We start from the raw sequence: 15,080 nt of genomic DNA, 5'->3' as shown, positions 1-15,080 counted from the left end.
CATAAAGAAATTATTTGTTACATTATCCCAGTGATTCATTTTAAAAGCATATTGTTCTGTAGAAGAGTTAGTTTTGCCTACTCTCTCATAAAACCTTTCTGTATTTTTCTGTTTTTAAATGGTCGATTTTGTTCTGGTTTTTCAAGAATTTGGTTGTCTCCTTGTGAAATACAAGGCTCATGTTACTATTAAGCAAGAATAAGTTATCAAAGCTTAGTCTTCAGTTAGAATAGCCAGGTGGCTTTGATGTAGTTGGTTCATTTCAGTCTTGTAATCATGTCATAAAACAAAGGAATGGAAACCTGTTGAAATGTTGCCAAGTTCATAATGGATTTTTAAAAATTTCTATTTTAATCCAATTTCTGTTTGGAATGATCACAAATTTGATACAGTAAAGTCTACCATACCTCAGAAGCCTTCAAAATGTTCCAAAAGATGATAAGAAATTGTAAATTTTAATGTGAGAAGAAGGGAAATGAATTAATGCATGGGGAGTATCTGATTTTTTTAAAAAATTTCTTTTCTATAATTTTAATTCAGTTTAAATGTATTCTTGGTTACATTTTTTTTAAAGCTTTGTATGTCATAACAATTAAAATGGTGGGATGTATGTTAAAGAGAGGAAAAATAACTAGCATTTTTTTTTAAAAAATGTATACTTTTAACAGTGTAACTACTAATCGAGGGAGTCAAATGTCCATTTCCTTGTTTTATTAGATAGAAGAGTTTCGAGGACTGAGGAATCATATTAAAGGGGCGGAGCTCCTAGAAGGTTGCGATGGAAATTTAGGAGATAATTTCAGACCAACACAGCCACTAAATGACAGAGTCATAAAGGCTGCTTTCCAGTAGCAGAGACAAATTATTTTAAAAAGAAAGAAAAAAAGAAAGTCAAAATATTGGTAAGTGAAAAATGAAAATACTGACTTGTATAAAATATGACTTTTGTGCTAACTTCTGCATAATTTCCATTGAAGAGTCAAAGAATCACAGAGCTGAAAGAGGACATTTACCCCTTAAATCTAATCTTGCACTGTGCAAAAGTCTTAATATAGGATTCCCTGGCAAATAGCAATTTGGCCCCTTTGTTTTAACATATCCAGTGAAAAGAAGCTCATCTCCTCTTTGACTAATTGTTTCCACTTTTGTCAAATTGTTCTTACTATTATAGTTTTGCCCTAATATTCATATTTCCTAATATTTCTCCCAATAATTTAAATCCATTCTATGTTCTGTACTCTGGAATGGCAGAAAATAAACCTTAACCTTTGTCAGATGTTCATTTCAGACATTTGAGGAAAATGCTGTCATGTTCCAGGACCTGTCAATAGTCTTCTCTTCTCAAGGCTGAAAATTTCGAATTGTTGTTGATAACTTTTAGGACAGGTCCTTATAATTTAGCTTATACAGGTAGGTCTTAACAACCATCACTTAACAAACGCTGTGTTCACTTAACAACCATGGATTCATTGATCAGCTATGGTGATATATCCTAACAATACCACACACAAAAAATAAAATAAAATCTCGTCACAGGGATACCTTGACTTATGACCGCAATGACTTAATACAAGAAATCTACTCCCAACTGTGGTCATAAGTTGAGGACTACTTGTAAATAAAATTCTAAAAGTAATGAATTTTATTAGGATCATATAGCATTTAACTATCTCAGAGTTTTAAGGTTTGGAGAAATAAAACAATCCTTATAACATGCTTAGCTGAAAGCTAGGAGGTTAAGACAATTGTTTTATGGTGGCAAGGCCATCAACTAAATGAATTGCCCTGTGTCTAATTTTATAATAGGCCAAGCAGCAGAATCTCAAATTGCAATGACAATAATTAGTCTACACAATGCTGGATTTATAAATTGTAACATCATTCATATAGTTTTTATTCTCATAATGGACAAAATAAAGAGGTGGCTGAACTATTAAATTCTACAAGATCCCTTTCCTTAATCTTGTTTCTTCAGCAGTTCTCAATGCAACAAGATGAGATGCTAGAGCTCCATTATTGGATTTTTTTAAAAATTCTATGCAAAGCAGTTTCAGGTTTCCTGGAAATGGATTAGGAGCACAATACTCTTCTGACCCAAACCCCTTTCCAATAAAACAAACACGAACCAAAGGGAACAGAAACCTTTTAATGATTCTTACGAATCCCCGGTTAAAAGGCTGCTGCAGACTAATTAACTTTGATAAGCACAAGCCTCGCCAATAACAGATAAGAAATATTTTACAACACAAGAGTCTTCAAATACCAACTTAAGATACTGCAATGTCCATGAGGCTGGAGTTTCAAAACGTTTTTGCTTCCTACAAAGAACATCCAATTCATAGCTGGCTTTTATCTTCTTGAAGGAGGGTCCATTACCTTGCAGCCTTACTCCTGAGTCACCCGTGCTGTTGCAGCTGCTCTTTCCTATGAGCAACCCTGTGCGCACGTGCACTTGGCACATGTTCCTTGGGAAATTCCTCATCGTTGCTGCCATCCCGCACAATCTCTGAAGGCAGCAGTCCACTCCCTAATGGTCCTGGCCCCCTCATCTGAGTCCTTGCTCTCCTCAGCCATCCGCACCTGCTGCCCGCTAACTACAAAAAATATGGAGAAAGATGAAGAGTAATGTTTTGTCCACTGCACTATTTTAAAATGTAAATCCTCTCAGTTGTTGCTTTTTGTTTTATTCTCAGTGTTTCCCCTAATGAGGGAAATAGTGCGGGAAATCAGGAAAACTGCCACATAGGAAAATTTGAAGGAAAAGTTTTAAATCTTTTATTCAGTCAAAGTGTCAGCTCAATATGGGATGTTCAATACTTGATTTTGAAATAAATGATAACGCTGATTTTTGTATATTCAACATATCATTTAGCTTGTTTTTGTCTGAAAAGAAATGAAGGTTACATTGGCTGCAATTTTTTAAATAACTTGCAATTTTAGAAGCTATAATAGAACTGAACATAGAATATATTAATATTTATGGAAGGGGATATTCAGTTAGAATTGTAGAGTATAAATGTCAGGTTTTTCATATTATTTTGTCCCATACTGGTTCAAACATTTAACCTCATATCAAATTATATTTAGTGATTTTGCATTATTTTGTATTTTTGATGCACATCACAAACATGCTAAACAAAATTACAGGGTAATGGGGTTTCTGCAGTATTTGCCTCTATGGTTGCAAATTAGTCTAAGAATTCATTTGGATACCACACTAAGCTATAACAAAGAAGTAAAGCTAGTGCATGACATTAAAATCATGTTCTTTGCTTACTTTCATAGAGGTAGCTAAACCACAAATGGGTTTCTATCTGTAGCTTGCTAACTGTATTGCACAAACCATGAACTCTAACTTACAACTTGGACTTGTTCAAATAGGAATTTTAATTACACAATGAACACAATGAAAAATATATTAATCATGATATACTATGTATTTTTTTCACCTCCTAGACCCTTTATTCTGATTTGAGCCAGGTGATCTTGCCTGAAGATTGTGTGGTTTTGGACCTGCCTAAAAGCTATTAAAAGAGTCACCTTAGAATTCTTTCTGAATAATGGTTCAAATTGCTGGATACTTTCCTGAAGTTACTGAACTGAATTTTCCTAGCAAGAAGTATGAACTATCCTTTGAATTGACATATTGACTTAATATGATTTGCTTCAGTAGAGATGGCTGAAGATGTCATGTGGAGCCATTCATCAATTACACAGCACAAGGATATAATCTTGAAGACTGATTCTTTTTATCTAAAGGCTAACAATGGTTTTGAGACTACATTGTCACTTAAGAGCTTACATAATTTTGGATTTATATTGGAATAAAGATCTGTGATATTGTCTAAGGTTCTGTGGAGCTCATTTTTTTAACCTTGATTCTTATTCTACTACTTGCTTGTTGGCTTCAATAGTTTTCCAATTGCTTCAAGTCAATTCCAATACTCTGCATTAATTGAATGTATCTTCACTTGGTGTAGGACTACTTGTAGTATAGACTGAATATAGTATATGTGCACATTAATGTTGTTATATGAAAACTGAATTTAATGGCTTCCTATAAACAAGAAGTGATTGAATCTATTTCTGTTATGAGCCCTTTTATGTTCTGTCCTAGAAGCAAAACACACAGCAGTGGAACTCAAGATAATTTGATGTGCCTAGTGACAAATAGCAGTGGAATGACTTCATCCTGGAAGTGCTATGAAGCTTGTGTTTGTCATATTGTCACAAATCGTCACATAAAGGCGTGATGTGAAAAAAGTATTTTGTTAGTTTGTTAGTAATTGATGATTGTAGAATCTGTTGTGTTAAATCACTCATTCTTAAAACACTTCGAAGTTTTTTAATACTTAATTCCTTTTCTACCTTCCTCCCAAAATAAGATATGTAGGACACTCGTATTTATGCTATGATATGTGATATGGAGAAAAGATGAAAAGGGATACTTCAAAGGACTTAAATTTACAGAGTACCTTCTTTTAAATATGTATGTATTTTCATGCTTATATCTTTCTGACACCATATAAATTATTCACATTAATAACTTAACACAATAACACAGAGAGGATTTTGCAGACTGCAATTATTGAACATGCACTTACACATGAGTGATTGATATACCTTATGAAAGAAAGCATATCCATGAAGAATTTAGGAGAAAGAATGAAATATTCAATCATTTTGTGTTTGTTTTCTGGAAAAATAGTTCTTTCTTCTTTAATTATTGCCCTGAAAAGAAAGATCACTAATTTAGCCAAGGGATTTATTCTTTAAGAAAACAAAAGTTGAACTTAGAAATTTCTTGAATAGAGAAGAATAGAGATTAATCTAGGGTTCCTGATTAAACCAAAGATGGTCAGAGGAACTGAAAATTTTGTCCAATAAAGAAATGAAACTGGAAAATAGAACTAAAGGTGCAAAAGAGAAGGATGGGAAGAAAACTTTCCAGAAATAAAGTTGCAGTTAGTCCTGATTTAACAATAGTAATGGGGACTGAAATTTCCATTGCTAAGCAATGCGTTCATAATGTGTGATGTAAGATTGCATTGCTTAATGATGGCACTTCTGACAGTCCCTATTGCTATTGTTAAATGAAGATCATGGGTAAAGTGACAAGACTGAGTCACTCACAAGCTGGCCAGAAGGTGCAATGTGAGCATGATCATGTGGCGGGTGGTTGCTGCCAAGTGTGGAAAGGCATCCAGGTGATTGCCATGGCACAACAGAAGGCGGGAGGGAATGTTGCCTGACATAGGCGTGTGCACACCTGGCTCATACTTTGTAGTCAGACTCCACAGGAAAAAAAGCAGTGAGAATGGTAGTGACTTACAGGAGTGACTTATGACCATTGATTTTGCTTGTAGGAAGCTGGCAAGGAAGGTTGCAAACAATCATCAAGTGACCACAGGACACTGCAACTGTTGTGTGACCTAGTTGTCACCAGCCCAAATTGTGATTGCATGATAGAGAGAAGTCGACCAGAACTTGGGGACCAGTCATAGATACCATTTGCTCAGCACCATCATAACTGAATTGTTTCTGAATGAGTGGTTGTTAATTGAAGCATCAAAAAAGTTACTGTGCAGAACTGCAATGCATTGAGACCAGAGACATTAAATGGAAAGAAATGGAAAATTCTGCAGTGAAGAGTGTTGGTGTAGCTGAATGGACTTATCCCCTATCGTATTTTATTTGCTATTTGTTTGATGAGGAATTTTGAAGCAACTTCTGAAAAACTTCTGGTCTTCTCTTGCAAGTGACATTTTTTTACATACTGATTCTAGGGGGAAGAATAATGGGACAGATTAGCATGATAGAAACACCATATTTTCTTGATACCAGTATATGTACCAGTATATGTACAAGAGGAATGGGAAACTCAGTTATGCTGCCAGGATTTTCATCATGGAGAGTTGTGGCCTTCCAACTCACAGTATGAAGTTGAAATCCTGATTTTAAAAGTTGTAAAGTTTGAAAAACACTGGCTTAGATTGTAAGGTAAGTTTAATGACATATTTAAATGCTATATTATGCCAGCCTATTAAAACTGTATGGGGCTCTCTGAAGGTTGATTTAATTTGAATTTCAACTGGATTATCTCTATAAAACCAACCTTCATATTATTTCAAGACTTTAAGAAGAACTGAAGAGAGACTTCTGAAGAACTGAAGAAGCTTCTTAGATGAGAAGCAAAAACTTTTCAAAGGAAAAAACAAGAAAGAAAAAAAAAACATTCTTGCTGAAGAAAATCCAATTGCCTTTTGGAAAAAGCTCCTTTGGATGAACTTATACACTAGGTTGCTCTCTGTCAAATATTTACTTGGTACTGATATATAGACTAACTTTTTCCAACCAGCTGACAATTATGTTATTCCTCAGATTTGCTGATATATTTTAGTTAGAACCTTTACAGATTCTTCTTCTGTTGCTTGCCACATTTCTGCAGAAATTCTATGTATTCCTGTAGCTTTTTTGACTTGGCACTAACTGGAGTGCTGATCTAACTTTATATTTTAGTATGAGAGATTCTTGTAAAAAAGTAACGTCTTTTAAGATAGCTTAGATATTAATACTTCTGCCATACAGAATTTCAGCATACACCTTCCATCTTTCTTAGATATTCTCTCATTTATAGATATTCTCATTTATCTATTGCTGTTCTTTTACATACCAATTCAAGATTTGTATGTAAAGCTCTTTCAGAGTTCACAGATCTTTGGAAGGCTTTCCTTGTTTTTTCCTGTCTCTTAATTTTTGATGCCTTTACAGATGTCATTGTAATTTTTAACAGTTCTCTGAAATTCTTTGTTAAGTTTCTTCCCTAGATCTTTGTCTTTCTTGGCCTTGGGTTTCTCTTCTAGGCAATTTCCTTCATTTATTCTTGGTCTTTGGCAGTCTCTTTTCTAATTCTTTGTTAGCAACTTCTGTGATTTCTTTCTGGTTTTCTCCTAGTTCTCAATTGATAAGATTCAGGAATTCTAAGTGATTCTTGGTATTTTTCTGGAAAATGGTGAGTATAAGATCAAGAATATATCATGTCCAATTCTAATGTAACATATTAATCATGTATCATTCTAAGCCTCATCAAATGAAAAAAGTGTATAATATAAAAATCGTCAGATATGAATTAAAGAAGCAAGTTTACTAGAATAATATTTTTACGAAGCCAATATGATTTCAAATGTAAAAGCAATATATTGTTATCAAGATGTAGTTGTATAACTAAAAAAGAAAATGTGACTTTACCCCCTAAAGTGTTATTTTTAATATGTTAATACAATCAGATATTAATTTTTAAGGAAGGCTAAAGGAACGTACTTTGATGTAATAAATTTTAAATCAGGTGAAGTAATTTGTATTACTTCATGCTCTATATAATCACTACTTTTAATAAAATTCATTTTTATCAATACTTTACAGACAAGTTTCATTTCTTTAATACTGGGAGTATATTTCTTATATCAATCCAGCTCAGTTTCATTTGGTTTTATTTTGGAAGGAGTACTCAGCTTGAACAAGTATATAATGTTTAAATACAATTATGGACTAATTAACTACTCAATCACTCTTACATCACACCAGGGACTGGCAAGAAATAATGGAGGTATTGTACAGAAATATATAAGAGAGCTGTGTTAATTAGTTTAGTGCTAATTGAGGCCGAAAAAGTATATGCTTGTCCTAAGAGATTTTAGCAAAAGCCATTATAATTGGAATGTTGCAGCTTAACTTTTTATATCTTGACATGGAACATGCACAATAGGCCATGTTCAAAATTAAATGATATATTTCTATTTTCTTGTAAGTACTTAGTTAATGTTTTCTCAGAACTTTGTTCAGTGGTCACTGGCATTAAAGTTCTACAATCAATAGTCAAATAATGTGCTAAAGAATCCTTTTACTCACATTAAAAAAATGATGATTTTAAAAAACACAATAATATAAGTGATCAGAAATTTCCAGAATTGGAATTATTAGAGAAACCCAGTCATGTCTAGAAGATACAAAGTACAAATATCATCCCATCCAACTACAGGCATGGTCAAATAGACAATGAAAGCATATGTGTTGTCTAATGATAACGAAGTCTTTATAAAGTCTTAATAAAATGTGTGTAGTGTTTTGCTTCATTGGACTACATTCATTTCACCAAATGGAAAACTGATGAGACTGAAAAACTAGTAATTTGATCAAGAAACCAAACCTTTCATGGTAGAGATAAAGGAACCTGTGAGATTTTTGGTCCCACTTCCTAATAGTCCAAGCTTTAATTTTAAAAACTGTTTTGAAAATGGCTGCCCTGAAGAGTTACTGCCAAAGGGTGTATGTCCATTTTAGAAAATTTTGCTCTTTAGCCTAATGGTATGTGTGAAAGAGGAAAGTAAGTTGGAACTCTTTGCAGATTTCCTTATCATACTCATCATATTTACCCTTTTGCTATCATCTCTGTCAATCTTCTCATCCAGTTCACAAATCTTCCCGAGTAAGTCATCTTAAATATGTGCACAATTTCTCTGCTGCATGCCACCACTCTGTCTTCTTGCTGCTAGTGTTTTTGTTCATTCAATTTCCCTGCATTATTGTTCTCCATCCTCACCTTTTCCCCATACTCACTTCTTTCTGCAACACAGTTCCATCCTTCTCCATCTTCGTCCCACTTTCTCTGCACTTACCTTCCTCTCTGTCCTCAGCCATAGAAATTAGTGGTGGTTCAGAGCCAGTCATAGAATTGGAAATGGGGGACAACCATTCTTTGAACCACATTGTACACCTGTGCAGTGACTTCATGGGGCTGCCATTGATGGCAACTGGAAATTGAGAATTAAGCCCTAATGATTTCCCCCAGTAACAACAGGCTGCATAATATTTTTAGGCTGAAATGAAATTGATAAATAATTCATGCTATGATTTTAAAAAGGTACTAAAAGGAAAAAAAATGAGAATCATTAAGCAAAATTAAATACAAGAAAAGGATACTAGAATACTAGGATCACATTCAACTTTTATTTACAAAGTGGCTTAATGATATCAAAATCAAGACAGCCAGTCTACAGACCAACCTCTGCACTGCATTTCTATGAATGTTTACTTGGATATCAATAAATGCATAAAGTAATCTGGATGTTTTCTTGTATATACAGAATTTCTTATTCCACATATAGTCCCTTTGAACAAAAACAGTACAAGGAAAAATAATTATTGTTAAAATAGATCAGTGTAATCTATAAAGCATAAAGTTGACCTAGGAAGTTGCTGAGGAAATCTGGGTGATGATATATTAAAGATAATGTTTGAGGAATGTGGGTATCTGATGACTCTCAGTATTATTACATGAACTGAATTAACAATCCCCAGTGGAAATCTTGCACAATATTTCACTTTTTAATCCCATGCACAGAACTCACTTTTCTAATTTTATATAAAAGATTTCAGTGATATGGACATATCCATAACAGTTCTATATTCCATTCAAAACATAGTTATTTCTCTGTTCTGTTCCTCTTCAAAATGGTGATTTGAGATTCCACTTGGAAAGGCGGTATGGAATAAAAATTGCTAGCTGGAGAAGAAATTCTGTAAATTCCCAAATGAAAAAAGATTCTGCTACAAAAGTCATAAATACATAAAAATCTGTTCATATGAGTTCTATCCCATTTCTATCTGTAGATTTTCTTCTGACTTACACTGTTGTGAGACAGGACCATCAGATCTGCCCTGCTACAAAAGAATCTATGTCAAACCTTCTATCCTGCTGTCATGGAACTCTTTTTTAGTCTTCACTGTCTCGCTGCCAGGACATAAACAGTCTTTCAAACTCACTATGGAATTTCACTAACATAATTGTTCCATTCTCTTCTCAGAGAGGGGAAAGACAATGCTGCCACAGTGCCCTTGAATGAAAAATGGAAACGCTGGAGGCTCTCCTGCTTTGCTTTCCTCACAAAGCTTGCTTTGTCTGCCTTCAGCTAATTCAGGAATGATAGACAGCTGTGACAGTTGGCCTGTCCACATGGTCCAGTGAAATTCTGGGAATGAGCTTTATGTTACAAGATGAAAACACATTAAACTGTCCAATATGCTTCCTTAACTTTTTATTGCTCACAAGGCTCTATTTTTGACCAGTGCTCCTGTGTTGTGGCCTCTACCTTTCAGCATGTTTGATGGAAAAATAACGAACAGCAGCCGGGTATATCAGATGTATCAGTTACTTTCTTAAATAGCAATTTTGAATGTTCAAATCACCTCTATTTCTCCAGAGCATGTAAATAAAAAAATGGATAATTAATAGCTTATAAAGAAAATAAATAAATAAAAAGAGGCTAGTTTACTAAAAGGTAGGCATCTTCTGATGAAATATCTAGAAGACAAATATGCTATTTCAATTAATTTGGAATGTATAGTATGTGCTGAATATACTGTATATGTTAAATATATTGCCCATTTTTACTTTTCCTCCATGAATAGAATGACAATTATTTTCATAGAAGTGCATCCATCTTATTCCCTGAATGGAAGTTTGTTTTTCTTCGAATAGAGCAAAAATGTAGCATCCAAATCATCAAAGTGGCTTGATTTTTACATTCCGTGAAGTTTAGTATTGGATCCACAGCAGCTTGGAAAGATTAAAAATTTGTTTAAACACAGAAGCCACTGTATATCAAGTCATATTTTTTATTCATTGAACCTAATAATATCTTGCAGCACTCATTAAGACACCACTTCTCAACAAAACTGATTAGTGAAGTGAATGAAGAAAAATGTTTGGAAAACATTGCCTTAAGGCTTTTTCCTAGCAATTGCCATTACCCAATATTTTGAACCTAAAAACCTAGTGCTTGACCCTTTGGATTTCTGTAGCTGTCTTGCGAAACTCAAAAGAGAGGACTTTACAATTTAAGCTTTGTCTCACTATAATTTTTCCTAGAAAAAAATCAACATAACACAAACACAAGCAAAAGAACATAATGACACCAGAGTCTTGGATTTTAAAAGAGCTGATTTCAATAAACTCAGAAAGAACTTGGGAAAGATTCCATGGATGAAAATCCTAAAGGGGAAAACAATTCAAGAATCTTGGGAAACTCTAAAAAGTATGATCATAGAATCCCAGACCAGCACAATACCACTGAGAAAGAAAAACAAGGAATCCAAGAAGAAACCAGCATGGCTGCACAAAGAACTTTCTGGCAAATTGAAAGAAAAAAAGGACAAGTACAAAAAATGGAAAGAAGGACATGCAACTAAGGCAGAATATCAGCAGAAAGCCAGAATCTGAAAAAGATGAAGTCAGGACAGCAAAGGCTCAGAACGAACAAAGACTTGCAACAAAAGTAAAAGATAATAAAGAAAGTTTCTTCCAACATATAAATAACAAAAAAATCAAGGAAACAGTCGGTCCACTAAAGAGAGAAGATGGCAAGGAAGTAACAGGCAACAGAGAGAAAGCAGAACTGCTTAACTCATTCTTTGCATTCATCTTCACGCAAAAAGAAACTATAGCTCAACCCACTAAAAACGTAACTGTAAAAGACAGACCAGAAATAAAAGTTAAAATAAGCAAAAAAATAGTAAGAGAACACCTGTCTGATCTTGATGAAAACAAATCACTGGATCCTGATGGATTACATCCCAGAGTTTTAAAGGAGCTGGCAGAGGTCATCTCAGAACCACTGCATCATATCTTTCAAAAATCCTGGAGCACCGGGGAACTACCACAGGATTGGAAAAGAGCTGATGTGGTTCCCATCTTCAAAAAAGGAAAAAAAACAGACCCAGGAAACTATAGACCAATCAGCCTAACATCAATACCCGGGAAGATCCTGGAAAAGATAATATAAAAACAGATCTGCCAACATCTAGAAACAAATAAAGTAATAACTAGCAGTCAGCACGGGTTTGTTAAAAACAGATCATGCCAAACCAATCTTATTTCATTCGTCAACAAAGTGACTAAATTAGTAGACCAGCAAAATACTGTGGACATAATATATTTTGATTTCAGCAAGCATTCGACAAAGTAGATCACAACCTACTTCTTGGTAAGCTAGAAAAAAATGGAATAGATAGCACCACCACTAGATGGACTCACAACTGGCTGGCAAACTGTACTCAACGAGTAGTCCTTAATGGGTCTAAGTCTACATGGAGGGAAGTAAGCAGTGGGGTGCCACAAGGTTCCATCTTAGGCCCAGTACTCTTCAATATCTTCATTAACGACTTAGATGAGAGAATAGAAGGGGAACTTACCAAATTTGCAGATGTTACTAAGCTGGCAGGAATAGCTAACACCCAAGAAGATAGGCTCAAGATCCAGATGGATCTTGACAGACTAGAACACTGGGCCATATCTAACAAAATGAAATTTAATGTAGAGAAAAGTAAAGTCCTACACTTAGGCAAGAAAAATCAAAAGTACAGATATAGACTGGGTGAAACCAGGCTCAATAGCAGTAACTGTGAGAGGGATCTTGGAGTCTTAGTGGACAACCAGCTAAATATGAGCCAGCTGTGTGCAACAGCAGCCAAAAAAGCTAATGCAACCCTAAATTGTATAAACAGAGGGATACAATCAAGATCAAGGGAAGTACTAATACCACTCTATAAAGCCTTAGTAAGGCCACACCTAGAGTACTGCATCCAGTTTTGTTCACCACATTATAAAAAAGATGTTGAGACTCTAGAAAAAGTACAGAGAAGAGCAACCAGGATGATTAGGGGACTGGAGGCTAAAACATACAACGAACGATTGCAGGAACTGGGCTTGGCTGGTCTAGTAAAGAGAAGGACCGGGGGAGACATGATAGCGGTCTTCCAATATTTGAGGGGCTGCCACAGGGAGGAAGGGGTCAAGCTATTTCCTAAAGCACCTGTAGGCCAGACAAGGAATAATGGATGGAAACTGAACAAGGAGAGATTTAACCTGGAAATAAGGAGAAACTTTTTGACAGTGAGAACAATCAACCAATGGAACAGCTTGCCTTCGGAAGTTGTGGGAGCACCATCACTTGAGACTTTCAAGAAGAGATTGGACTGCTATTTGTCAGAAATGGTGTAGGGTCTCCCGCTTGGGCAGGGGGTTGGACTAGATGACCTACAAGGTCAATCACGTATAAAGGTAAAGAAGTCTTGATTCTCAAACAAATACCAAGAAGAGTAAGAGAACAAAGACAAGACTACAGGTTCTTAGCAGCTTACCTAAATCAGAAAAGAATCATATTTAAATGGCTAACCCCAGAGGGGATGTTAGTTTTTTGGAATGAAAGGAAAATTAAAATAGACTCCATGGAAAAGGCCCAGGAATTTTATGAGCGATTGGTAGGTCCGGAAGACCAGAGCAGTAAGGAGGAACTGGAAACAAACTCCCAGGAAGATCAAGGCTATCATAAGAACAGAGATGGAACTTTAGGAAATCAAGGAAATACTCATCTACATCAGGAGAGAGAAGAAAGTAGGACACATCTTCAGGCACAAGGAGAGACTGGAGCCATTACAAGACAAAGAGCGAAACAGAATTAATTAAATGGAAGAAGAAAAGAAACTACTATCAATTAATATAAATGGTTTAAACTCGATGATAAAAAGGAAAAGGATAATAGCTAAACTAATCAAACAAAATGCTGATATAATATGCCTACAAGAAACTCATATAAAGAAAACAGATGAAAAATACCTAGAATGTCCAAAATTAGGAAGCTATTTACCGCACCAGCAGACATGGGGAAAAAGAAAGGGATTGCAGTATATGTTAAAGAGGATTTGAAAGCAGATTTAATATGGTCGGATTCTGAGGTAAGAACTCTGGTTTTGCAGATCTGGATTAATGCCATCCCAATTCTCTTAGTGGTAATCTACACTCCGAACGGAGATCAAAAAGAGTTTTTTAAGCATCTTTATGGAAAAATAGTAGGATTGGAAAAAAGAAATATTTGTATCATAGGAGACTTTAATTCTATTGCTGATTATCAAAAAGACCACAGTAATGGGGGGAAGAACAAAGGGGGGAAAAGAGAGCTTCCCAAGATATGTATGGAAATGATGAAGGAGTTAAATTTGATTGATATATGGAGAAGATCACATCCCGAGAAAAAACAATTTACATTCTATTCAAATCCTCATCAAATATGGACACAAATTGATATGGCATGGATGAATGGGGAAATAGCAAATGAGATAAAAGGGATTGAAATTTTACCTAATGAATGGGCAGATCACAATCCAATTCAGATAATATGGAAGGGTAGGGAAAAACCCAAGAAAAGATGGACGTTAAATACTCAGTTAATAAGAGAAAAAGAATACACCAACAAACTCAAGGAGAAATTAAATTATTTCTTAAAGGAAAACGATAATGGAGCAACTAAAAAACAAAACATATGAAGATCAAAATGGATTTCTCCCGACCAGACAAATCAGGAACAACTTAAGAAAAGTACTAGATGTCTTAGAATTTTATGAAGCCCACCCCGAAAAACAAATTGCACTTATGTTTTTAGATGCAGAGAAGGCCTTCGATAATTTAAATTGGCAATTTTTAATCCAAAAATTTATAATATGAATTTAGGCACCAAATTTGAAAATATTATAACAACCATTTATGATATACAACAGGCTAATATTATAATAAACGGGGAATATACCCGCCCAATAAAAATAGAAAAAGGAGTCAGACAGGGCTGCCTACTCTTACCCCTGCTCTTCATATTATCATTAGAAGCATTACTAATGCGAATTAGACAGAACCCAGACATAAAAGGATTAAAGGTTAAGAAAGAAAAATATAAGTTGCAAGCGTTTGCGGATGATATGATTTTTTTCATTGAGGAACCAATAGAAAGAGGACAAAAATTGATGAATGAATTAGAACAATTTGGAGCAGTAGCAGGACTTAAAGTTAATAGGAAGAAAACAATTAATGACTAAAAATTTAACAGAAAAACAGAAAATAGAACTAGAAGAAGTTATGGGAATACAAGTGATAAAGAAAGTTAAATACTTAGGAATATGGTTGACAGCACATTGTAAGACACTTAAGGAAAATAATTATGATAAATTGATGCAACAGGTAAAGAAGGATTTAG

At 34.7% G+C, this 15,080-nt stretch overlaps 1 protein-coding gene across 5 annotated transcripts in view; it reads left to right on the top strand.

Annotated features, from left to right (window-relative positions):
• CA8 (carbonic anhydrase 8 (inactive)) overlaps positions 1–7,404 on the top strand; it is a 39,997-nt gene extending 32,593 nt beyond the window's left edge. Inside the window, exons 8-9 of one of the 5 annotated variants that reach the window (XM_087961773.1) lie at positions 718–902; positions 5,367–7,404. In XM_087961773.1, the coding sequence (XP_087817899.1) occupies positions 718–852 (135 nt within the window). In that variant the 3' untranslated portion in view covers positions 853–902; positions 5,367–7,404. The other 4 variants (XM_087961774.1, XM_026692331.2, XM_087961772.1 and 1 more) reach the window with 4 other exon arrangements.
• Positions 7,405–15,080: the final 7,676 nt, after the last annotated feature.

The sequence above is a fragment of the Notechis scutatus genome, chromosome 3 (genome assembly GCF_049901735.1).
Source record: "Notechis scutatus isolate UNSWTSFEM ecotype Mainland chromosome 3, rNotScu1.2, whole genome shotgun sequence".
Lineage (NCBI taxonomy): Eukaryota > Metazoa > Chordata > Lepidosauria > Squamata > Elapidae > Notechis > Notechis scutatus.
This window is presented reverse-complemented; position numbering and strand designations above follow the sequence as displayed.